Consider the following 23841-nt stretch of genomic DNA (forward strand, 5'->3'; position numbering starts at 1 on the left):
CCTCTTACATATCCCACAAAACCAACAACACCTCATCTCATCAACCAATTTCCCCAGCAAATTCTACATTTTCACAGACGACTTGCATTGTTCTCTAACCCCCTCTCCCCCTTGCACTCTCCCTCTTCGCAAATACATACCGTACACCAACATTACGGCAACCCTTCGCTTCAGCCTGCAGCTTCTCTTCCCGCTCTAATTTGAATATGTCGCTTCCTCCAATAATTGCTCTGCTTGCCTTCCTCGCTCCCTAACGAAAGAGCGAAAAGTACCGCTGCTCCAGAGACGCAGGTGGTACTAGTAAAAAAGATGTCAGTGGGATTGATGCATGGAAGACCACCATACTAACTTAGCGAAACTCAAATCAACTAATCCAAAAAATACTAGATAATGTACATAAATGTAGACCAATATCAAGTATAAAATATATCACATGGCATTGCACGGCAGAAATGGAAACAGAATAAATGAATAGAGGTGAGTACGCTTTGGTCATTTCACATATCTTCGTTATCCTAACGCCAGTGACCTTTGCGCCTTATATATGGAAGTAGAGCTATTCCATCGTTCCCAAACCAAACAAATGGCAACAAATCAACGCCATCCCATCCCATCATGCCCATAAAGTTTTGAACTGGCTTGAAACATGATTGTCGTAGACAACAAGTAGGTATTGTGACTTTCTTAAAATTCTCCTTCGGTACTTCCAGCACCACTCATAGCCTTACTTCCATACATTCCTACCAATCCCCATACACCAACTCTCCATCCTCTCCATAGTCCCTCGACTCCTTGTCCCTTCTTTTGAACTTTCTTAATTTTCCTCAATGGCGTCACCGCGCCTACACTAGCGACAGGCTCGGGACTAGATGACTCTCCTTCTTCTCGGGCAATGGACCACATCGTACCTACTACTCCATTGTATGGACCAATATCGACAATTGTTTTGAGGTCTTGAGCTTCGTTATATTGGGTTGAGGCGAGCACCGAAGCTTGTCCACGACGTAAAACTGTTTCAATGGGTAGACGGATGAAGACTTCCAGTGTTTGAGCAAGGAATGTGAATGTTGTGTAGCTTGTTGGAGTGAGAATAGGATCGATGGAGAGACGAGTTCGAAGAAGTAGCGGAGTGCAGTGTGATATAGTGGGCTTGATGATTGAGTGGAGGATGGTGGGAATGAGAAGCAATGGAGGACATATATATGAAGGGAGGGTGTTGAGGTTATGGGTGAGCGATCTTTTAGGATCTGAAGTTGGGGTGAGAATTAACCTATTTGAATTAGTATTATATTCTGAAGATGGTAACAAATGACTTACTTCGTCCTCACAAGATCAAGAGGAGCAAGAATAAGACCTGCAGTAGCAGCTGCTGCTATTGCTACACTTAACGATGTCCATGGGTTAGGAGAACCAGTAACATCAACTTGCGATGCTAATGTTGCTAAACCTGGGTCCGGAATGTTCAGCGCCGCCGATATCATGCTGCTTGACCAACTTTCCATTGTTTTCAGTAGAAAGCCGTAAATGAAAGTTGCATTGGAACCCTTCCATACACCCCAAGCTCCCTCTTTTGACCATTCCTGCGCTATCACCTCCATTATAGAATCTGATCTCCTAAGGTTTAATTGATGTGCAGGCTTTGGCTTTGGTGGTGTAATTTTAGGAATGGATTTATCCTCCCATCCAGATCCTTCACTGCTATACCGACGCCTCGACGGGGATGATGATTTTGTACGAGGTGCCGCCGATGTAAAGTAAGCTGTCTCGTCGGCATCAGAGTCATCGGAGGGGTAGTTCTAGATTCCGATTAGCTCCGCATCTCGACCCCTCACTTAGAGAATCATACCTCGTTGTATTCTGATGGTCGTCGTTTTATTTTCTCCACTGTAGCTGCCGGTGTTGTCCCTTCCTCAACATCTTGACTCTTTACCTGCAAAATTGTTTTTGCTACCTCGAAGGGCTGTCCGCACAATATCCCCGCATAGTTGGTAAAAGTCTCATTAATGAACTTCTGAAGCGATTCGATGGTAGATGGCGAGGTATCCGACAGATAGTCACTGTAGTCAATATCTGAGAATATGTCTCGGGCGGAAGATGCGTAAGAAGCTGCACTTCCGTTTTTTAATCCCACTCCATGAGTTCCCGAAGTCGTTATAGGTACGTCTTGAGGTATTCCGATAGAAGGTGGAACATAATATGGCCTTAACGGGTTTGGACCTTCTCTTGAGGTCGACATTTTGGGTTATGTTGCATGCAAGAAGAAAAACGAGGGGAATGAAAATTTACACAAATTCTCTGATGTACTTAGGGAGTTGATGTCGTCGTCTCTTTGTTTTCCACGTCGGTCCGTCGATGCAAGGTGGAAGAAGTACCTTGTCCAGGTATTCAAGCTTTTTTTTCTACAATGCTCAAATGGAGAGTTCATCAACAAGGATTACATTGGCCCCAAAGCTGGGCTGGCTGACTGGCTGGCTGGCTGAACTGGAGCAACTGATATGCCTTATCCGTGAGCAGGCCTTGCTCACAGCTTGTTCGACCGCCCTGAACCACACAAAACTTCGGAGTAATCGCAATACACCGATTGGTTGTGTGCGGATTTACGAATATTTTTATATGAGTACAAAATGTAATGCCACCAACTCTGGATTCAAAGCTTCAAAGAGTTGTGGAAAGCTTGCAATAATTCCAAGCAACCAAAGCATTCATTTGCTCGCGAAGGAACATCCTCTACTGATTCAATTCTTAAAAGTGCGAAGAAGCGTCAAGAAGCATCTGAAAAATTAAATACTCATTTCGGGCAGAAGTCTACGTCCATCTCACCTACATATCCACCTTCGACTCCGGACCTTCCTCACTTTCCCAACCCCACTCGCTCCTCACAACAATCACGATAAAGACGAGATGTCTGCAGTTCGAAGTACAAGCCGAGCCTTTGGAGGCATTCGAAGAACCACCATTCAATCTCTACGAAGAGAGTTTGCGACAGTAGCCGATAGTCCTGTTCGATTTTCCTGCAGACCCCCCGCGGCGCCCGCTCTGTTATGTCCCTTCTCAATATCGGGGTCGCGCCCTAGCACAAAGCAGATGTGCGAGATTAGACAGAACAGGAGATCTACAGCTGCACGTCGAGAATTCTCTGCTACATCAAAAGCTTTACATGGGCATGTAACGCCCCCAAAGCCTGGGGAAGGGTTCGTCTTTTCACTTGTCAATTTTTACTGTTATACCAATGCTAATTGACTTGCAGGTTACATGTTACATTCTTCGATAAGGAGGGAGACGAACACACCTTTGAGGTATCGGCAGGAGACAATCTTTTGGATATAGCACAGGCCAATGACTTGGAGATGGAAGGTTAGTTAGGTAGACAATTATCCCTCCACCACAAGCTGATCATCAATATAGGCGCCTGTGGAGGATCTTGCTCATGTTCAACATGTCATGTCATAGTCGAAGACGAAGCATTCTACGATAAGATGAATGAGCCCGATGATGATGAGAACGATATGTTAGATTTAGCGTTCGGCCTAAGGGAAACATCAAGATTGGGTTGCCAAATTGTGATGTCAAAAGAGATGGATGGATTGCGCGTAAGGCTTCCTTCTATGACACGAAACCTCCAGGCCAGCGATTTCAGTAATAAGAGTTAATGCGGGTGAGCGACATGTCTTAATCACATGTACGGTCACGAATGGTTTGAGACATTACCCCAGAATAATGGTGTAGGGAAGCATTGCATTTGGGTTGTAGGTTGGACATATTAAAAAGGGTATCTGTCCTTTGTACATATACTCCATATCAATGATGGACAAGGAGTTGGTGGATACTTAGGTACTTTGCTTTAACGAAACCCTCATGAGGGGTAAATCCCACCTCTAACGCCGTACCATGCCAAACGTAATCAGAACATATTCCATCCTTTTTCAAGCCTCCTCGATCTCTCCTTTCCTCAATCCACCTCCACCTGCAATCAAATCCAAAAATCCTTTCTTACTCATCTCGTTTATTTTCTCCTCTCTCCTTCCTTGTCCCACAACTCCTTTTTGTCTCGCTTCCTTGGCCGCCTCCTCGCCTTTAACTTGGGCTGCTCTAACAGCATTGAAGAGCTTGACAACACCTCTTTGGGCAGTTTTCCTCAGTCGCTTTTCCAATTCCATTGTTGCCTGTACACTTGGTACATTTTCTCCATTTCCATAACCATTGCTCGCATCAAATGCCGTACTAGCACCTAAAACATCCTTGACTCTTCCCTTTTCCATTGCAGCCTTTTTCTCCTCTCTCATCTTATGCTTTGCCTTCTTTTCCAAAGCCAAATCCGTCATTTCCTTGCTAGCTTCTATTGCCGTCTGACTTCTCGACAAAACCGGATCAGATCTTTTACTCGCCGATAACTTGGATCCCAAAATCTTGGACATAGATGTAGCAAATGCCTCTGGATCATTGCGCTTTCTTGCCTTTATTAAATTTGGATTTGAATTTGTGTCCGAACCGTCATCTGAATTTTCTGAATCGGAGTTTGAGGCATCGGTGACTTCTTCTTCCAACTCGTTATCTGCGGCATTGAGATCTGGCTCATCATCCTCATCTGATAAACTGCCTGTGATTGCATCGTTGGGTCCGCCCTCCTCTTCGTCTGAATCTTGTAAATTGACTGCTTGAAAATCTTGGGTTGTTGCGGATTCTTCTTCGTCGGATGAGGATTCGTAGTATGTTTGTTTCTTGAATTTCTTGGAAGGTCTACCGGTTTTTCCTTTCATTCCATCCTCCACCTTACGCTTCTTTGAAACATTTCCAGCCATTGTTGTTGTTGTGATTGAATTGAGATTTATTTTACTTTGATCGATGGTTGATAGAGAAATTAAATCTTATCGCGCAACCAGGAAATTTTTGGATTTTTCGGAGAACGGATAAACCTTTCGGTACACTAAATTCCCCGCGCTTTTATTTGTCCCACACCTTCGAGCCACATTAAATCATTAAATGCATCCATCTCATCTAGAGCCATACGTTAGAATTTGTCAATAAAGCTGTCGCATAAATTATTATAATCATGGTTCTTCAAGATTTAGGTCGGCGCATAAATGCTGCAGTCACAGATCTCACAAGATCTAGCAATTTGGATGAAAAGGTCAGTGTGGAGGACAATTGTCAAGATCTCTCAACGTTCCTCCTACTAACATCCATCAGGCATTCGATGGCATGATCAAGGAGATTTGCTCCGCATTGCTCGAAGCCGATGTAAACGTAAAATTAGTGGGAAACCTACGAAAATCCATCAAAGCCTCCGTGAATTTTAAAGAACTTGCCCCGGCTGTCAACAAGAAGAAGGTCATTCAAAAAGCTGTGTATGATGAATTAGTCAAGCTTGTCGATCCTCATGCCGAACCTTTCAAGCCAAAGAAAGGCAAAGCGAATATCATTATGTTTGTTGGATTGCAGGGAGCTGGAAAGACTACGACATGTACAAAATTGGCAAGATGGTATCAATCGAGGGGGTTCAAGGCTTGCTTGGTATGCGCGGATACCTTCCGTGCAGGTGCTTTCGATCAGTTGAAACAAAACGCTACAAAGGCTAAGATTCCATATTATGGTTCCCTCACACAAACGGATCCAGCAGTTGTGGCAAAGGAGGGTGTGGATAAATTCAAGAAGGAGAAATTCGAGATTATTATCGTGGACACTAGTGGAAGACATCGACAAGAAGATGCTTTGTTTCAAGAAATGGTGGATATTCAAACAGCTGTGAAGCCCGACCAAACTGTGATGGTAATGGATGCCAGCATAGGACAGCAAGCTGAGGCGCAAAGTAAGGCCTTCAAAGAAACTGCCGACTTTGGAGCCATTATTATCACGAAAACCGATGGGCACGCAAGTGGAGGTGGTGCAATCTCTGCAGTTGCAGCAACACATACACCTATCATATTTATCGGAACTGGAGAACATATGCTTGACTTAGAAAAGTTTGCACCCACACAATTCGTTTCTAAACTGCTAGGTATGGGAGATATGCAAGGGCTTATGGAGCATGTTCAGTCTTTGAAGTTAGATCAAAAAGACACCATGAAGCACATCGTGGAGGGTATTTTCACAGTTCGTGATCTCCGCGATCAATTGTCTAATATAATGAAGATGGGACCTCTCTCGAAAATGGCTGGTATGATTCCTGGTATGGGTAATATGATGCAAGGAATGGACGATGAGGATGGTGCCATGAAGCTCAAACGTATGATTTACATTTGTGATTCTATGACGGCCAAAGAACTCGATTCCGACGGAAAGATGTTCCTCGAACAACCCACTAGAATGACGAGGATAGCTTGCGGCAGTGGTACAAGTGTAAGGGAAATAGAGGACTTATTAACTCAACATAAGATGATGGCTGGTATGGCAAAGACAATGGGTGGAAGTATGAAGAATATGCAAAAAGCACAAGGTGCAATGGGAGGTGCAAACAAACAACAACAAATGGCCGCTATGCAAAAGAGACTCGCTTCGATGGGAGGCGGCGGAGGCGGTGGAATGCCAGATTTGAATAGCATGATGGTATGTCCTGTTAGTTATCTTGACATCGAGTCACTGCTAACAATCTTTATAGAAAATGCTCGGTGGTGGTGGTGCTGGAGGCATGCCCGGCGGTATGCCTGACATGTCCAGTCTGATGGTATATCCTCTGTTCGCCCTCAATATTGATAATTTGCTAACTTGCCTCTAGAAAATGATGGGTGGCGGCGGTGGAATGCCTGGAATGCCTGGAATGCCCGGTATGGGAGGCGCTCCAGCGGGTAGAGGAGGCAGAAGATAATCTTTTCGTATCAATTGTATATCATCAAGAAACGAAGGAAACGGATGGGGACAAGGTACCTAGGTCAATAATGTATGCATTAAGCGACGGCGTTCAGGTAATGAAACCATTTATCTGGGATAGATATTTGAATTATCGACCATTGAGATCTTGTCGGAATCTATGTTCTTAGATGAGCTCCATGTTTCTGTAATCAATTTTGTGTATTGTCGGGAATTATTTGATGGAGAACAATCTCAAAATCCGCATGAGTTGAAAAGGATGCACGTAGTGTAAGACGATAAGACATATAGCTGCCACAGCAATGAATCATGAGCCTATTCACTAAGCCATCTTTGGTGATTAATTATGCATATCTTCTCTTCGGACTATTTCTTGCCCGCCCCCCTGCTTTCCCTTTTTCGTCCTTTCCGTTTCCAAAAAAAAAAGTGGTATAGTCGGTACATATGATAAACGCCTTGCTTCGAGTTCCACGAAGTCCCCTGGCACCTAGCCGCCCATTCATTTATTCACAATTGCGCCATTTAAATCGCCCCAAAAAACTAATATCCTTTCGCAGCGATCTCCGTCCTAACCCCCACAACCAGATCGCTCAAACCCTGCATTCCATCCTTAATCCTCTCATCTTCCTCTATCCTCTCGTCAACAAGACCAATCCAATCCTCCTCATCTACTATAGCTCTCGATCCCTTTCGCGAACCCATCACACTCATTTCCCATTCCTCCCTACTTCTCCCTCTGCTCCTCTCTTTCCTCCCCATTCCAGGTCGAGAATTATTGAGAGAACTTAATGATCCACCCACTGTGAATCTCGAGGCCATTCTAAAATCATTCTGGGCAATCTCTTCTCCCCCCATTACTCCATTCGCATTATTCCCATGCAAACCCATAGCCGAGCTCTTTCTTCTCCCTCCAGCTGAGGTAGCCTGACTCCTACTCGCAGTCACCGCACTCTTCAACCACGTGATATCGGGTACCAGTTTCCTGACTAGCGGTCTCAAACACGGAGCACTAACACAGAATAATGCAGTATTGAGTTCAATACTCGACCACGTTGTAATTTCCCATAGGTCCCACGTATAATCTTTCTCCGAGAAAATAGGTTTAGAGCGAACGAAGCGAATGATGGAAGCGATGATGACGAGGACACCAAAACTGACGATCGCAACTAGTGTTGCCTTTTGACGTTTATTGATTTTGAGGGGTACTTTTGGGCGTTGTTAATTACTGTTCTTCTCGATTGAAGAATATATGAGGACAAGAAAAATTATACATACAAACTCTCGGTACGACGAAAACAATAAGCGCCACATCACTGAAAATACTACAAGCGGTAAAAGTAATGATTCCCGGCAAGGTATCAATGCAATGAACCTGTTCTATGCTGAAGTCCCACTGCGAAGCGATTGGATCGCATTGAAAAACCACAATCAACGTAAGAGGAATCGTCGATACGATTTGGAAAGCCAATAGACTGTATACGATGATTTTACTCAGTCTATCTTGGAAGATTCGAGAATAGACCAGACAGATGGCAACTCTTACCATCATGAGAGATACTTGGTACAGGATTCGAGATGCGAAGGCGAGGATGAAGAAGGGTTTTAGGTCCGATGGGGTCTGAAGTTCAACGTGACGGCCGCCGCCATAGTTGCAGAAGAGTGCATTCGTGACTGCAACACATACGGTAAGGAACTAGTCGAGATGTTAGAGAGAATAAACAATAAAGGAACTTTGTAATGTAACGGAGTGTCGTACCCATGCTATAACAATACAAAAATCATCCCATCCCCAGTTTCTAGTGATGACTCCCCGAGTATAGAGACGTCCAGCCACAAACACCGTACCCAAAACTGTTGGAACTATCGTTCCTATGAGTAGTAAATGTACTCTTGAATCATTTAGTTCATCACCCTAGTCTTCTCGTTAGTATTCCGTTATATAACTAAGCTGTAGAACTTGCTTTTTCTGGTTGATCCTGACAGTCACTTCTCAAGTTGGATTAGGAACTTGAAAAGTATACATCCAGACCACACAGACAAATAAGTGATGCCATTGAAGAGACACTAGCCCTCGCAAAGAGATTTCAATGAATAAAAAAGCTCGACTTACTGAAGACATCACCAGCAAAAGTAAATTGCATTTGACGAGCCAGGGTGAGATGTCAACATTGGCAATATGACACAAAATATGGGGAGAAGAACCCTTTTCATAATCCAAGCAAGCCCAAGTTCCCCTTCTATTTTCCACAAACAAGTTCCTACTCCGAACTTTTAAGAAAAGTCCTCAGACAAGGTTGGTGTTGGGTTGAGTCTGTGCAACTAACTTTCTCGTCTGTAGAGGATATCCATCACCCGATGCACGTATGAAAATGAAACCTTATTCTGTTTACTACAAACTCGCTATTTTGGCTCACTCTAGATCATAAAGCCGTGCGCATTTGCACGAAAACACAAAATGAATTGTGTATGGAACGAGAAGATTATTGCCAAGCGTCGAAATAAGAGTTTCACGGCAGACGATCATGGGGTAACCCTACCAATTCCAACAATCTCCACATTAATGCGGGGGTTTGTAGGGCAGGGGAACATTTTCCGTTGACGATTTACCAGAGCAGACAAGGTGCGGATACTCATTGACATATCCGGATATGGTTGTTCCTCTATCTTGTGCGTAGTGTACTATAGACCTCGAGTAATACAAACAAACTTCGCAGCTTTTCCGGACCAACCAAAGTATATTTGCATTGTGTGCTTGCCACGTGCTTGCCTGAGAGTACCATGGTTGCAATCTTATTAAGGTTTTCGACTTGCCGTTCAATATGATCTAGAGCTGACATGTACTGTGGGGTATTCAAATATCAAATTGTGATATTGAAGCCCAATTGTGGCGAACATCTACTCTATGACGAACGTGAGCAACCTTTGTCGTTTCTATTAAATCATTTGTGGCTATGAGATGCGTTCGAGAGTCTAAATAGAAGACTCATTACGGACAAATGAAGAGCCTGTCCCAGGTATAAAACTGTTCTTACCAAATGTAGTTCAGATAGCGAAACCGGTTCCCATCATGAACATCCTAAAAGATGGATGTTTGAAGGCGTGTTTCAGGAAAAAACGTTGACAAACGATGAGGGGCTGAAAGGGGAACAAAGTGTCGGAGAATTAGAATACTTTAGCGAACAGTAACATGCACTAGTTATGATAATTAATATATTACAGTTGTGGACATGAGACTTTTGGGGCCAATCGAACCAGAGATACGAATCCTACACGTAGCGGCATTGAAAGATCGTCCGAAAGCACTGTTAGTAAACATGAGATGCTGAGCAGTATTTAGCGGGCAACTTTACCCAACATCAGGTAAGAATAAAAGGCGTTGTTTGCAAGGAAAATTTGGCCCCATGAACTTGAGAAAGTAGATGATGAAAAAACTTGTTGCGCTTTGACTTTTTCAAAACATCGGGTTCTATTGTTCTATGTATACTTTCATAGGGAATTTGAGGATTGAATAATCATCTTGAAAAGATCCAAATCTTTCTTCGCATCTTGTACACTTGTCTTAGGAGTCTTCCCATTGACAACACAATCATGGAAATCTAAGAATTCCAAAGTGTATGGATCCTCATATGTTTTCCTCACAGTTCTTTCCTGGTATCCCGATTCACCAACTCTTTCCCTGATCGTCATCGTGACAGGAAGTCCTTTAATATATCCACTGTCGTAATTGACTCGAACGATCTTGTCCTCTGAATATACTTCTAGATGAGCATCGAATGTTGGGACGCCATGAACGCCAGACTCATATGTCACAGCAAAGCCGTCGAATTGGAATAACACCGTCCAAAATGGTAGGCTTAGGGATGACCCCAACACTTTTTGAGGCATGCCACCTAGTATTTCTCTCATTGCACTCAAGTCATGGGTAGCGAGACTAGACAAATCAGTAGATGTCTTATGTAGACTGAAGCTGCGTGGGAATCTTACATTGAAAAGAATCCAAAAAATTCCTTAATAGCGGGCGTTACGTCCATCCCATACTCTGTCCCAAGTGCGTGGATAATCTGCTCATCCAGAACCGCTGACATAGCTTTGGAATCCGCTTGCTTATAATCTGAGAATTTCCTAGGGAATGTAGCCGATTGATCAACGAAATAGCTGTTGTGTCCGATGATATCTCTGACACGGGCATATTGGATCTTGCCGAGGCCACCAACTTCCTTTACGGCATCGACGAATGCCTGGGCGTAGCGTCTTTGATACCCAACAAAGATCTTTCCTGCCGATCCTTTTTCGGCTTCTTCAAGTTGCTCAATATCTCGGAAACATAGGCACAATGGCTTTTCTACTAGGGTGTATTTGTCATTGTGTAGGGCAAGTATGGCCTGGGACGCATGGAAACCGTGTGCACTTGTTATCAGAACCACATCAACATCGGACGACGAACAAAGCTGTGCCGCATCTGTGGTTGTTTTGGGGGTGTTCCCAGCAACTTTTTTGGAACAATGCTCCAGAGCAGCTTCAGAGGGGTCGCAGAGGTATGTAATAGTGAAATGGTCGGATAGGTTATTCAGGACTGTGATGTGTGAAACCTGTATTCAAGAGAATTAGTTGTGTTTGCTGCAGATGTCCCTGGATGGCAATACCTGTGCAATCTCCCCTAGCCCTATGATTCCAACTCGTAGTATTTCAGGCATTTTTCTAAGATATGTGTGTGTGGGATGATTTGCAAGTAAACTGATAGGACTGCTTCTCGATAGAACTAATACTTGGTAGGACTGATGATGATAGAACTGATACTTAAGGATTGTTTGTTAAGGATTGAATCTCGAGAGCCAGATTTTTCAGAAAAGGAAGCAATTGTTAAAATTTCGGGCCGATGAAGGAAAGAACTACCTATTAGTTCAATAAGGAAGTGACGACCAAAAGTAGCTCACAACTATATTGAATATCTGTATTCTCCCGGTATGTTAATCTACAACAGTAAATGAACGCTGTACCTGATATTAAACAAACCTGATGAAGGGGGTCAACCGAAAATGCAGCATCGCATCATAGATCCACGATAGTGGGGCGGGCATATCTGTGATCTCGCCATGGAACTTATCTCTGATAAACGATACTTCGCGCTGGATCAATGTTAGATCACGATCTCGTTCACTTGGTGGGAATCAAGTCTGTTCCATGTTGTCGGATATCGAAGTGTAAAATGTATAATGTATGGATGTCAGTTTCCTTCGTTTTTGTGAAGCTTCACTATCGTGTCGTTTCTAGTTGATGGTCCGTGCGTTCAGAAAGTTATGTAATACCCACTATGTAATGCCCACTTCAATTCTCAGTCAACGTCGATTGAAACTTGTTCAACGTTAACGTGATAGCAAACATTCTAACAAGATGCCGAATCAACACCTGGCAGTTATTACAACTTCAAGTTGATGATTTTTTGTCGTTGTTGCTTTCGTCCATCTGATAAGAAAGATTGGACCGACTCTATACTACGACTGAGTAGAGCTCCGTCCAAGGCAAGTTTTCAGACATAAACCACACCATTTTCACGAACTACCAAAGTATGTGTATTAGTGAAGGGCTCAAGTTGAGCATTAATTTATATATACTATATTGGATATCTTCCACAAAATTCTATGAGCAAATACAAAAAGCTTATCATATACACCGTTTCCCACTCACTTCCCAAGATGCACTTCTTACACTCCATCAGAAATACTCCTCACCAACATCTCATGGATCTGATAAATGGTCAAAAGTTTCCCTCGAAGAATCTTTATCGAAACAATCATCATGATTTGAACATTGCCATCATCTTGGAGGGCTAAGTCCTGTTCAATGACTTGGCCTCGCTGGCTCACTGCCTAACTCCACTCTGTTCCCACCCAAGGAATTCAGAGCAGTTGCATCCAGCTCAGAGTACTGATGGCCTGGATCGCTATATATTTGACTATTTGAAAATCTATGTGTACTGGTGGTGTTGGGCGAGACAGGGACATCATTTGCCGGTGGTTGATAGTACTCGGGTATAGCAGGAGGAATATACACAGTATTTGCTAATTCGCTTGTATTATAAGGCGGCTTTGCGATACTGGCACGATTCTCGTAGAATGGTGGGGGTGAGTTTGGCGGTGGTCCTTGATATGGGTTATTAGGGAGGATTGTTGAAACTTGAGGTGGAGGCTGAGGTGGTGGTGGGTTTGATTTCTTCCTTCTGACGAAGAAAGCGATGGCAAAAATTAACAGCGCAATTACTACCACGCCGCCAACAGCTCCACCGATAATGGCTCCTAGTGGAACTCCAGATTTCTTTTGAGTTGCTGTACTTGCGAATGGAGTTGCTGATGACGATGAAGATGCTGAGCTACGTGAGCCTGCAGAGGTTACTGAACTACGTGCGCTTGCTGAGGTTACTGAAATTCGAGAAGCGCTGCTTACATCCTGAGCATCATCTCCGCTCTGAATGCTGCTCGCTACTGAGGCGACACTTCGAGATATAGTGACAGAAGACGCAACAGTCGTTGAAGCTGTACCAGTGATTGGGTAGTCGGACATGAGATAAAATGCCGGAGACGTTACGCAGCGAAACATGCTTCTTTGAGGGTTATTCCAGAGAAAAGTTGCACAATAAGGGAAATCGGAATTATTGCAGCATCCTGTTAACCCGTCTGCTAGACCACAAAGCGCCGAGGACGAGGAGTAGTCGATGCAAGCGGTGAATATATCGCAAAGACTGACATCTCCGGTACAGCATCCGATAGCAGAATATGTATTATGGGCACAGTAGTAGCCTGCTCCAGAACAAGTGTAAGGTTCAGCTTCATGTTGTTAGTATACATCTGTTTATTTGCATGCGAATCTGATGATTGAAGTACTAACACTGAATGCCATTGTAGTATCCACAGGTGTTATTCGCACTTGTTTGACGTTTTAATAGATCTAAAACCTTCAGAGCTTTGTTCGGAGCTGCTGTTGGACTGGGACTCCAACCTCCTTGGACAGGTGCTCTGCCATCAGCAGCAGGCGTTTGAATTGCTGGTGTCCAGGGAAGTGCCTTTGCCAAAATTGCTGGCAAAAGACCCGAGCCTACCAGAAACAACGAAAAAATCATTTTGTGCTGCCACAACTTAATCACTATGAACGATTTGGGCAACTAGCATTCAAGATCTACAATTCACACATTGTGTTCAGAGGGGAAGAAACGTTCAAATAAATTCTCAACGGCACAAAACCCCTACTATCCTACTGCCTATTGTACAACACAAGAGAAAATTGATCAAATCAGCTCGTGATATTGATGGGCAATGAGGCTCGACTTTATGCAGCCAATTTTTTACCAAACTTAAAATAAGTATCATTTCAAGCCTAACGTCTGAATAAAGTTAAGGTTCCTCCAGCGTCTCAATGTTTAAGCCCGAAAGGATCATTTTGCGGGATGGGGATTGATTTGATTGGGAGGTTGGGGGGATTTTTGGTGGGGAATCTTTCAGCTGTCAGTTAAACTAGTGAACGCCACGAGGATACGGGTCCATAGTTGGTGAGACATTCTGGGTTGCAGGGGTCAACACGGGAGCGCTCTCTTTTCACGATAATATTCAGTCCGCAGATGATGCTCTAGATGGGCTGAGTCAAGAAAGATTCGGTAAGGCTTTCTCTACCATGCAAAATTCTTGTGGAGTACTTGCGAAAAACATAGTACGCATATAATTTCCTATTGCGGAGCTTCAACCCTCTTTAAACAGATAATGCTCCCTTCATAAACTGCAAGTGCAACAAAATGATTAGTTTCCTGCTGCATGCATTCGCAAAAAAATACCAGGCCTTCTCTAAGTGATGAATCCCATTCCATATGCTGCAAATGCAAGTGCGAAGGCATCAAAGTGTAATTCCAATTCGCGAGGAATTCCAAACGTTTCCTCTCAGCCTCCTTCACTGGTTTACCAACATAGAACCATTTGGAATTGAGGTGATGTGCAAGACACACTCAGTACCATTTTGGTTTTTGGCAGAGCAGATCTCTCCTTCTCTGATACGCCACATCCCACCTTTCGATATGCGGAATTTCTCGAGACCGAGGAATACCCATATGCTACCTTGAGCTACCGAGCAGACCTGCAGTCCAGTGCTTTTGCTCTTGAAGATGAAGGTTTCACGGTTTTTGACGTGCCAAATGTTGAAATTTACCCCTCCTACATTGATACCTTGAGCTTGTCGCATTGGTGATTGGATGTAATTGGATGAAAATGCAACGTCTATGTAGGTAGAAAAGTGTTAGCAGAAATTAAGATATTGGAATTGGAAATTGCAAATTGGTGAATGTGACTTACTCTCCTCTCGTTGAGCATCCTTCTCCATTGGATCACCAATCATTGCTCGAATTTTTCCAGTGCTAAACTCCCACTCGTCATCCTTAGGCTTAATTTCGGCTGCTTTGGTGGGTGTTGGTTTGACTGGTTGAGGGGCCTTCGAAAGAGGAGTTTCTTTTGAGAAGTCCAGTGGTGGTCGAGGAAATGTATCACCAGTTGAGCCGCGTCTCTTTCTGAAAGGTGAAGCTGGAGGTAAGATTGGGGTCGAAATCGTGGTAGGAACATATAGTGGGTTCATTCGACTCGGGGAAGGCTGTGGGAGAATTGGAGTTGGCGGGCCATGGCTCGAGGATCTTCTTGGTCGGTTAGGAGGAAGAATTGGACTGGATGTTGGTGGTACAATTGGAACATTAGATCGAACGGGTAAGGTAGATGTTTCGCGCCGAGTTAAATCACCATTCGTCTCGAATTCCTCAAATTCTGTCTCCTCTTCATCAACGTGCGGTGGGCGATAGTTACTGCTGGGCTCCTCAAAATGGACGCTCTTGCTCTTCTTCATCTTTTTTCTCTTATTTTTAGCACCGCCACCATCTTCGTTGACTTTCGCATGCTTTACTTTCATGGCTCTAGGTGTTGAAGGTTGAGAATCGCGAGGAGGTGGTAAGATCGGCTCTCCTAACTCCACGCTCATATCTCCCAAGCCTCCACTCATCAATGTGTCTTCTTGTTCTTGTTGCTGCGATTGAGAAGACTTCTGCTTAGACTTCTTCTTCTTCTTCTTTCCGCCTCCACTTTGCTCGGGTTGACTTTGATGGTGGTGACTCTTCTTTTTCTTATGTTGGTGTGTGTTATTCTCTGGAGCGCCATTTGCATTTGGAATTTTGAAGCTGATATCGTGAACTTGATCCGGGTCATGTTCGCGTTTGACACCTTTATTGGGACGGTATCCATTGTTACTGGGAAGGACAACCATTGGGTGCGCTGTTAATTTTGAATTAGATTGTTAGTTCGATTCTTGTTCTGTGGGGTTCGATTGGTGTAAGATGTAGGTGGAGTTTGCAGGAAAGAGTTAGATGGGAAGAGAGGAATTCGCAAACTTGTGAATTGCAACGCAAGTAAAAATCAATGTAGAGGGAGATACTAGAAAAGATTCCATAGTCACTTACACATCTTGGACAAATCCTTTACGCGCGCGCGTCTATATGCGATGCGACAGATTAAAGCTGTTGCGACTTCAGTTGTTGGAGTTGTAGAGAAAATAAAAGGATAGAAATCTTCAGACGAGAGATGAGAAGAAAGATCAATTGCAATTCCAATTTTGCAAACTGAAATCGTTCGCACTGTCTTATCTTATCCTGTCTTTTTTTTTCTTCTTCTTCTTCTTCTTCTTCTTCTTCTTCTTCTTTTTAACCCCAGAAGTGAACCTTTCAATCTTTTATTGTTGACCTCGGACCTAAAAGTGATATTGAATCTGATATATCTGATGTAGTCTTGGGCGGGGAATTTTAATTGGCTGGGAGTTGTTTGTTTGTTTCGCTTGTTGTTGGCAGGGATTTTGATGTGTTTCTTTTGTGGGATGGGGTTTATGTATATTATATAGATGTAAAGTTCCTAGGGATACAAAAAGATAAATGTGGTATGGCCTTCTTTATGGGATGTTTGTATCAACAATCACATGACACTCACTCGTGCGCTTCTTTATGAGTTTCCACTCTCACGGTGCTAATCCTCTTGATATCTCCGAGTCTGAGATTCCATTGGCATTATCCTATTCTTCTTGAAGGGATATAATGTTTGGATTAAAGAAGTCTCTACATCTTCATTTTTTGATTCTCGAAACTCAGCCTGGCCAACACAACTTAACAGTATGTCTTCTTGATTAATATACTTCCGTTAATAATGCTAACTGCTCGCTATCATCTAAGACACGAGGAGATAAATTGTCGCCGCATCCACCTTCAAGTCCATTGTCTCCTTGTCGAACGAAGCCAAATCCGCCGCATGGTGTGTTGTGTCATTCCGACCAAAATCTCGTGTGATCAACGCTGTGCTAAGTACCTGCCAAAATTTATAGTCTCCATTGTTTATAAATTTAATTCGACGCAGTAGGAGAGCTCTCGAGACCCCACCGATCCAACAAACCAAGTCTCCTGATCGGGCCAGGCTTGTCGCAATTCCCGTTTTCCGAGGCGTTTCTTTGCGGTAGTAGCTTTTAACTAGAAATAGATTTGAGCCAGGAGCCGTCGTTGAAGCCTCTTCGTGAGATGGCTCATCTGTTTTTGGTGATGTGACTGAGTATGTATATTGCAGTTTTTCAATCTCGCACTCACACGCCTCATCTGGGGCTGGGCGCTCGTAACCCCGCTTTCTCCAAGACACACTACTCATGTGACTGGGAGCGATTGATTCTAGCTCGGCATTTTTGCTTCCAAAATATGGTGCATCAGTGTATCGTTCTCACGACGAGCTTCACCGAGATCTTTGGGGAAATTTTGCAAAATTTCAGAATCCGATTGATCGGCCTTTTGCATACTTGAAAGTATTTCCGTGGGGAAAGGACCGATAGCCACTATGCATCCAACGACATAGCCTTTGAGTCTGAAGACTTTGGGATGGCTCTTTTCGGGATCTTCCATGTAGATGGCCGGGAGAGATTGAAAATAGTTCAATGGTAGGGCTTGTTCAAGAGGTTCCGAGTTGGCTTCTGTCAACAGACTCTTAACGAGTCATCGAACAGAAAAAATATCGTCACTCGGAAGATCTTCACCACGGTTCCAAAACTCCATTGTATCTGCCCATACTTCGATCAGAAATTTGTTGTAGTCCATGGGACATCCGATGGTATCAGCTGCTAAACCAACTAAGTCGCAGATCTTATCTCTTGGCTCCTTGCACAACGCTTCTTGGTGATCACTCAAGAGCTTGCGAGAAGCGTGGATACCAGAATACTTTTCTTGATGCAGTGAGTTCAGCCTCAAAGGACCTTCGTGACAATTCTCATGCGAAGTTACCATCTCGACGAATGCCTTCCAAGACATAGCAACTCTATTAAAGCGAATTTCTATCTGCTATTCTCACCCGATCTCTTGAATTATCCATAATCTGTTCCAGTATCCATCGGTGCATAGCTCTTTAACCATATCTCATTCTCCGTCGTCCGTATTCAAGACAGCCTCGTCTTTTCGCCCTGCAACCGGTAATTCGAGAGTTTCTTCCGACTTAACCGTAGGCTCTGAGGCAATCTCTGATACCTGCGAACCTTCTACGTGTATGTTTTCAAAACAGCACGATCATTTCAAGCTCTAGCCACTTGATCTTATCTCTCGTACTTCGTTCCTAGCCACACAGCCACGGTTGCCGCTCGAAAATATATCTGTTTCATTATCATCAATTGCTTATTACGTTCAGGGATATTGTTTTGATTGATACAAACCGCATCGCCCAGAACTGCGACTGGGTTCCTGCTCTGCGAAAACAATGAAGAGCATCCCAAAGATTGTGCCGGACGTGGAACTCAGCTCTATTGAGCATAGTTGTTTTGTTTGCAGTATCGTCTCCCCACATGTATGAGAATGCTCTGAACCTGGGCCTTTCGGCAAATTTGGTACTGACCAATTTGCATGTCAACGCATCATTCTCGTTCAGAGATGATTCTATCGTTATAAGCCGGAGAGATTCGCTATCGGAATCTGGGTTCAGTGGCTCGTAGGTGAAATACATCGTCGGTGTTTGGGATAGACTCTCCGTCATTTCGACGTTGTGCTTGAATGTTCACCATGATGCTTATTGATAACTTCGCTATTCACTGACATTGAAAATGAAAGTGTTATTCTGGTGAAGTGTATGGACTAATTAATATACCAATTATTGAGCTTCCAAGATCATGTGTTTGCTTGCATACCCAAGCCTTATTAGTGGTGTGTAGTGTTGCGGCTCAGCCGAGTTTCCTACGCTAGATATGGTAAGTGCAAGACTGATAGGCTTGCTGACTACTCTAATTCTTAGATTTTCCAAAACCACAATTTATCGTGTAAATTATGTTTGAACTTTGCCAAAAGAAAAATTGACAGTTCGCTCTGCAGCGATTTTACTCCACGGAGCTTTCTGTTCAAAAGCAAAATACTTCATATTTTCGCTGTCGTGGTTCTAGCGAGCTGCCTAGTTAATAGGGAGATTTCCACAGTATGTCAACTCACCAAAGTATTGTCGTATATTGCAAATCAAAAGGTAGTATGCATGGACCCGTGGTTTTTGGAAAAGAGCTCAATTCAACTAACTAGGCACTAACATTACAAGCATAAACAGGAAAACAAATTCTGAACGTCCCAAACACCCAATGATGACAGAGATATGAAAATAAGACGAGGAACTAGGTGGCCACCTAGCGCACATGTCTGGTGGCAGGTCCCCAATGGAACCAGCTTTTGATTGATCCTTTCCGAACTGCTGTGTCGAAAACTAGATGCTTGAAAGCTCTCTAGTTGCAGGACAAGTCACCGCTCTTTTGGTCGAACGAGCAGCGGTTGTTATATCTGTAGGAAAGCTAGCGATCTGTTAGTATTATTCTCCATCAGACAGGAACAGTTTTCTTACATTGATGTATCCACCCTCGGAATGAGTATAGAATTGGTTGTTTCCAGTCATGTACATGCAGTCGTAATCGGTGTTGAGCATACCAAGAGAAAGCTTAGCACTGACTTTTCCGGTGACACCAGCAGCATTCTTGAGAGAATAGCCCTTGTTGTAGCAGACAACAGCAGGGTATTTGTTGTAATCTGGGTTTCTGGCCCACATTTCTTTGGTGGTTGTTTGAGTGAATGTCTCACGGGCCTGGAAGAAATCATTAGTAACATTCCACATGTGAAAATCTCCTTGAAAACGCCATATTTCAGGAGCAACTTACATCATTCCACTTTCCAAGGTTCGCAATGGTCTGGCTACCAATCTCAACGGCGATCTTGGTCAGAATGGCAACGCCCTTAACGGCGGCGATTCCAAGCACAACTGCAACTGCGCCAACACGCTTTTGAAGCTCTTGTGTGGGCTCATCGTCAACCTTAGCGACCAATGATCCGGAGGCATCAAATACTCCACTGAAGTGGGTTTCAGTGGAATCAGCAATAACACTGTTGGGAGCAGTGGAGATTGGGGCATCAGCTGAAGTTGTGGCTGCTGCTTGTGGAAGAGCAGCTCCTTGTGCAATAGCAGCGCAAGCGATGAGAGTGATGATTGAGAACTTCATTTTGATGGTAGTGAGTGATTGGTTTTTCTTTGAAAAGAGAGAATGGATTCGAAAATGAATGTTAAGTGAATGTGTTTGATCTGTGTGTAGATTGTGTGTGAAGTGATTGTGTTGTTGATGATGATAATTTGAATTTGAGGGGAAACAAGAGAGGTTTATATACTCTTCGATCCTCATATAACTTTCACCCTCATCCATCTAGTTCATCTTGTCTGTCCATGTTGAACACCGGAGTAGGTCAGATCAGAACATCTTCTCTCCGTATTCATTCAATCACCTTGATACTGCACCAAAGAGTCCAAAAAACTCTATTTCTATGGCAAGATAGCATCTTCTCCTCCTTGGCAATGAAGACCAGGTATCTCGCAAACACAGTGAAAGTTTATTACCACTCTAAAGATTGCTTGTGCGCAGCAGATTGAAGGCTTTGGAAGAGAAAGAGATTGATTTGTATCTTGGCGACAATGCTCGCGAAATTTCGTGATGGACTTGCACCGAGGAGTGAAGAGTTATTTTTGCTGCGAAAGTGGTTTCACGATAGCTCGATGGCCGAGCCACGTTTTCCCAAAAGGTCACGTGATGCATCGAGGAGAAGAGGGGCAGTTCTAACCGAATAAAGAGAAGGTCCGCTTTAGCTAGAGCTTGGAAAACTACGCAGAACATACCCTTTTTTGGACAAGTTCGATGTCATCGCATAGTTTCTTCATTTGCAATTCTTCGTTGGCGCCTTGGACTTTGGCGGTGCTTGACGGTTCGCTGCGCCTAGAGCGTTTGACGATTGATGGTCTAGTCTAGCTTAACCAAGCTTAACTTTTAAGCTACTGCTAGGACGGATAGCTCCGAAACGTGGGATTTAATCTAGTTTGGGCCTAGAATCTCGAGGCAGGCTCGCCGTGGAAGAAGAGAAACAGTACAGCAAAAGTTTACATATTCAAATTCTTTATCAAATCAATCTATCGACGTTCTCGATTGTGAGCTGAGCTCAAATATTGATAAGCTGATGATCCGTAATTTAGCTCTACCTCACTACATCTGTTGTGATTCTGTAAATTTTTACTCAATTTCAAAGTGATGCTGTCTCTAAGAGAGTCTTTTATTTGACGAGTTTGATGTGTTCTTCGCTCACAGTGAAATAGGTAAGTTCAAAACCGGTAGTTTGAACGGCCTACCAAATCTAAGAAGCACATGGGAAATCAGTTGACGTGCCTATCCCTGCGAGAGAATCTGCTAAGAACATAAATTCGATGGGAGAACATGTTAGTGTCCTTTCGAATATTTAGCTTGGCCTTGGAAGTTCAGAGGTTAGTTACCAATCCGGAAAAAGTTGAGAGTATTTTGGGTTTTCGGACCCCTTCAGATGGGGCGTGGGGTGACATGAAGACCTTGATGGCCGTGCTTTGAGAGTGAAGCCGCACTAATCCCCTTGCGCTAACCCTAAAGAGATATCCATCTAACTACAAAATGGAGGACTTCAATTGCTTGGCAAAGCTTAGGTAATTTACGACACAATGCCTACCATCACGCATTTAAAGAGATATTTGGCTTTCTCTTGGAAGTGTGAATGATAGAAGATGTGCAATAAAATTGCAACGTCAAGAGTCTTCTTTAGACATCTCCAAGCTTTTCGAGTTCCTCGTGATTACTCGCCAATTTTAAAAAGTACGCCTTTCCAATTTAGGGTGCGTTCAAAATAACCTTTTCAAGCGAAGTACGGCTATGCAAGTTGGGGTTAGTGGCTCTTGGTAGAAGCGCTTGACGAGAAGCTCATGGTTCGTGAGTACCGAGGAATATGCCGAAGGGGCGTGCAACAGGTATCAGCTTCAATTGGAATTATCAAAACACAACGGGATGAACTCCTGTTGATTTACTGAAACCTTGTGTTCCTAGTATACATCCTTATCTTCTCGTATTCACATATGTGCGAAACAAAAATCATCGTTCCATCTCTTTTATACTTTCGCTATTGAGCACTTGGAAGCTCACCCCGTGACGTTGAAACAAGAATTTGGGGGTAGGGAGTATGAAATTTGTTTCTTGGACAATTAGAATCTGAACTCAAGGTATCCGATACTGGTGTAACAGTGGGTTATATCCGTTGTTATTGGGGATTGGTTGTGGAGTTGGTATTTGGTACTGGTGGAAGGCGCGGGTTATTTCCGCTGTGATTGGGGATTGGCCGTGGAGTCAGTATGCAGAAGGTGACTTCAAAGCTGATGTAGAAATATGGAAGTTCAAGGGTTGAGATTTGCTTGGTAAATTTCCTACATGTCTGGTTAGATCTTTAGGCAAAGGTTCGGCTTATCGAATGCCCAGAAGTTTGAAGTGACGTTGTGGGTTTTATTCAGGTAATTCAAACATGATTGGGGATCTCACGAAAATACGCATACTCTGTACCAGTGTGGCTTAGGAAACGGCTTTTCTCAATTTCCCATAATTTTCTCTTGCTCGAATTTTCCTCTTCTCTTCATTCTCTCTTCATTCTCTCTTCATATTAATTTCCTTCTTTTGTGTCTTTCTTTCCCTTCTCATTATCTTGCTTCACAGTGTGATTTATCTGTTGCGGGTCCAAAAAAGTAAAGATGGATGTACGTCTCTACACATACATGTGTTCACTTCCAACGCATTACATTGATTCGACAATCTGTTTGATAAGAAACACTTCATGTACTTTTTTTCCCAATGATGTTTGGTGGGCCTGACATTCTGCACTTGCTATACGATATGGGTGTAGAATGAGTCAAGATAGCCAAAGTATTACACATGTGTGCATGTACACATCCTTCATTGATTCAGAAACGCAGTACCATCATAATACCATACATAATACCATCATACCATATCATATATAGATAGATCATAAATAACTCAACGCTACCAGAATCTTGAAATTACCATTTAATTCCAAATGTCCCCCTTTTTTGGCAAGTGATGTGATATACACACAAGCAAAAACCAAAAGAAAATTGACTTCATACCACCTTTTGCCATGTTTCTTCTCGAAAACATTCATCTCACAGCATATTATATTTCTGCCGAAATATAAAAAAACCAACCTTCCTACTTATAATTATACAAGTCCAGTGAGAAGGTAGAAAAGCGTAAGCCACAACTACAGATCCATACCGCCCGATATCGGCAAACCATCCCATCTCGCTTAACCACACCCAACCCCTTAGGAATGCAAACTCAACGTCCGAGTCCCAACGCCACGATTAGGAATGCATTCTTTAAGAAATATACTAGCCTTCCAAGTAAATAAAACAACTGTTGATGAAATATTTTCAACAAAAGTACAACCTCCCGCCTTCTATTTTTTCTTTCTTTCTAATCTCTCTCCGTCCTAAGTAAGATGTCCACCCAGCCACTTTCATTGTGTGCTCTGCAGAACATTTCCACCTGATGCGGTCAAAAACGTGATGGTTTTCTCATTTTTGATTTCCAGGAGCGGAAGGATGGGGTTTGAAAAATTGGTATGATAATTGAAAG

At 43.3% G+C, this 23841-nt stretch overlaps 9 protein-coding genes across 9 annotated transcripts; 2 read left to right on the forward strand and 7 right to left on the reverse strand.

Annotated features, from left to right (window-relative positions):
• Window positions 1-478: 478 nt before the first annotated feature.
• Bcugo1 lies at window positions 479-2542 on the reverse strand. The gene is made up of 3 exons (XM_001545976.2): window positions 1847-2542; window positions 1318-1796; window positions 479-1270 (listed from the first exon to the last, which is right to left on the reverse strand). Exons 1-3 carry the CDS (start codon window positions 2234-2236, stop codon window positions 685-687), a joined length of 1455 nt encoding a protein of 484 aa, XP_001546026.2. The 5' UTR covers window positions 2237-2542; the 3' UTR covers window positions 479-684.
• Window positions 2543-2615: 73 nt separating this feature from the next.
• On the forward strand, window positions 2616-3733 carry Bcyah1. The gene is made up of 3 exons (XM_001545975.2): window positions 2616-3191; window positions 3248-3354; window positions 3406-3733. The coding sequence occupies exons 1-3, from the start codon at window positions 2902-2904 to the stop codon at window positions 3648-3650; spliced, it is 642 nt and encodes a 213-aa protein (XP_001546025.2). The 5' UTR covers window positions 2616-2901; the 3' UTR covers window positions 3651-3733.
• Window positions 3734-3740: 7 nt separating this feature from the next.
• On the reverse strand, window positions 3741-4865 carry Bcrrp15. The gene has a single exon (XM_001545974.2). It carries the CDS (start codon window positions 4797-4799, stop codon window positions 3924-3926), a length of 876 nt encoding a protein of 291 aa, XP_001546024.1. The 5' UTR covers window positions 4800-4865; the 3' UTR covers window positions 3741-3923.
• A 117-nt stretch (window positions 4866-4982) lies between these two features.
• Bcsrp54 lies at window positions 4983-7126 on the forward strand. The gene is made up of 4 exons (XM_024692558.1): window positions 4983-5128; window positions 5188-6543; window positions 6596-6661; window positions 6713-7126. Exons 1-4 carry the CDS (start codon window positions 5051-5053, stop codon window positions 6800-6802), a joined length of 1590 nt encoding a protein of 529 aa, XP_024548337.1. The 5' UTR covers window positions 4983-5050; the 3' UTR covers window positions 6803-7126.
• Window positions 7127-7144: 18 nt separating this feature from the next.
• BCIN_04g03880 (hypothetical protein) lies at window positions 7145-9050 on the reverse strand. Its single transcript, XM_024692559.1, has 4 exons — window positions 8915-9050; window positions 8561-8716; window positions 8080-8497; window positions 7145-8009 (listed from the first exon to the last, which is right to left on the reverse strand). Exons 1-4 carry the CDS (start codon window positions 8921-8923, stop codon window positions 7345-7347), a joined length of 1248 nt encoding a protein of 415 aa, XP_024548338.1. The 5' UTR covers window positions 8924-9050; the 3' UTR covers window positions 7145-7344.
• Window positions 9051-10235: 1185 nt separating this feature from the next.
• Window positions 10236-12000, reverse strand: BCIN_04g03890 (hypothetical protein). Its single transcript, XM_024692560.1, has 3 exons — window positions 11448-12000; window positions 10789-11393; window positions 10236-10735 (listed from the first exon to the last, which is right to left on the reverse strand). Exons 1-3 carry the CDS (start codon window positions 11496-11498, stop codon window positions 10291-10293), a joined length of 1101 nt encoding a protein of 366 aa, XP_024548339.1. The 5' UTR covers window positions 11499-12000; the 3' UTR covers window positions 10236-10290.
• Window positions 12001-12168: 168 nt separating this feature from the next.
• On the reverse strand, window positions 12169-13996 carry BCIN_04g03900 (hypothetical protein). The gene is made up of 2 exons (XM_001557451.2): window positions 13687-13996; window positions 12169-13625 (listed from the first exon to the last, which is right to left on the reverse strand). The coding sequence occupies exons 1-2, from the start codon at window positions 13916-13918 to the stop codon at window positions 12643-12645; spliced, it is 1215 nt and encodes a 404-aa protein (XP_001557501.2). The 5' UTR covers window positions 13919-13996; the 3' UTR covers window positions 12169-12642.
• A 493-nt stretch (window positions 13997-14489) lies between these two features.
• On the reverse strand, window positions 14490-16516 carry BCIN_04g03910 (hypothetical protein). Its single transcript, XM_024692561.1, has 3 exons — window positions 16280-16516; window positions 15135-16094; window positions 14490-15059 (listed from the first exon to the last, which is right to left on the reverse strand). The coding sequence occupies exons 1-3, from the start codon at window positions 16281-16283 to the stop codon at window positions 14737-14739; spliced, it is 1287 nt and encodes a 428-aa protein (XP_024548340.1). The 5' UTR covers window positions 16284-16516; the 3' UTR covers window positions 14490-14736.
• Window positions 16517-19358: 2842 nt separating this feature from the next.
• Window positions 19359-20436, reverse strand: BCIN_04g03920 (hypothetical protein). Its single transcript, XM_024692562.1, has 3 exons — window positions 20017-20436; window positions 19707-19943; window positions 19359-19656 (listed from the first exon to the last, which is right to left on the reverse strand). Exons 1-3 carry the CDS (start codon window positions 20353-20355, stop codon window positions 19591-19593), a joined length of 642 nt encoding a protein of 213 aa, XP_024548341.1. The 5' UTR covers window positions 20356-20436; the 3' UTR covers window positions 19359-19590.
• Window positions 20437-23841: the final 3405 nt, after the last annotated feature.

Source organism: Botrytis cinerea, chromosome 4, assembly GCF_000143535.2.
Source record: "Botrytis cinerea B05.10 chromosome 4, complete sequence".
NCBI classification, from domain to species: Eukaryota; Fungi; Ascomycota; class Leotiomycetes; order Helotiales; family Sclerotiniaceae; genus Botrytis; species Botrytis cinerea.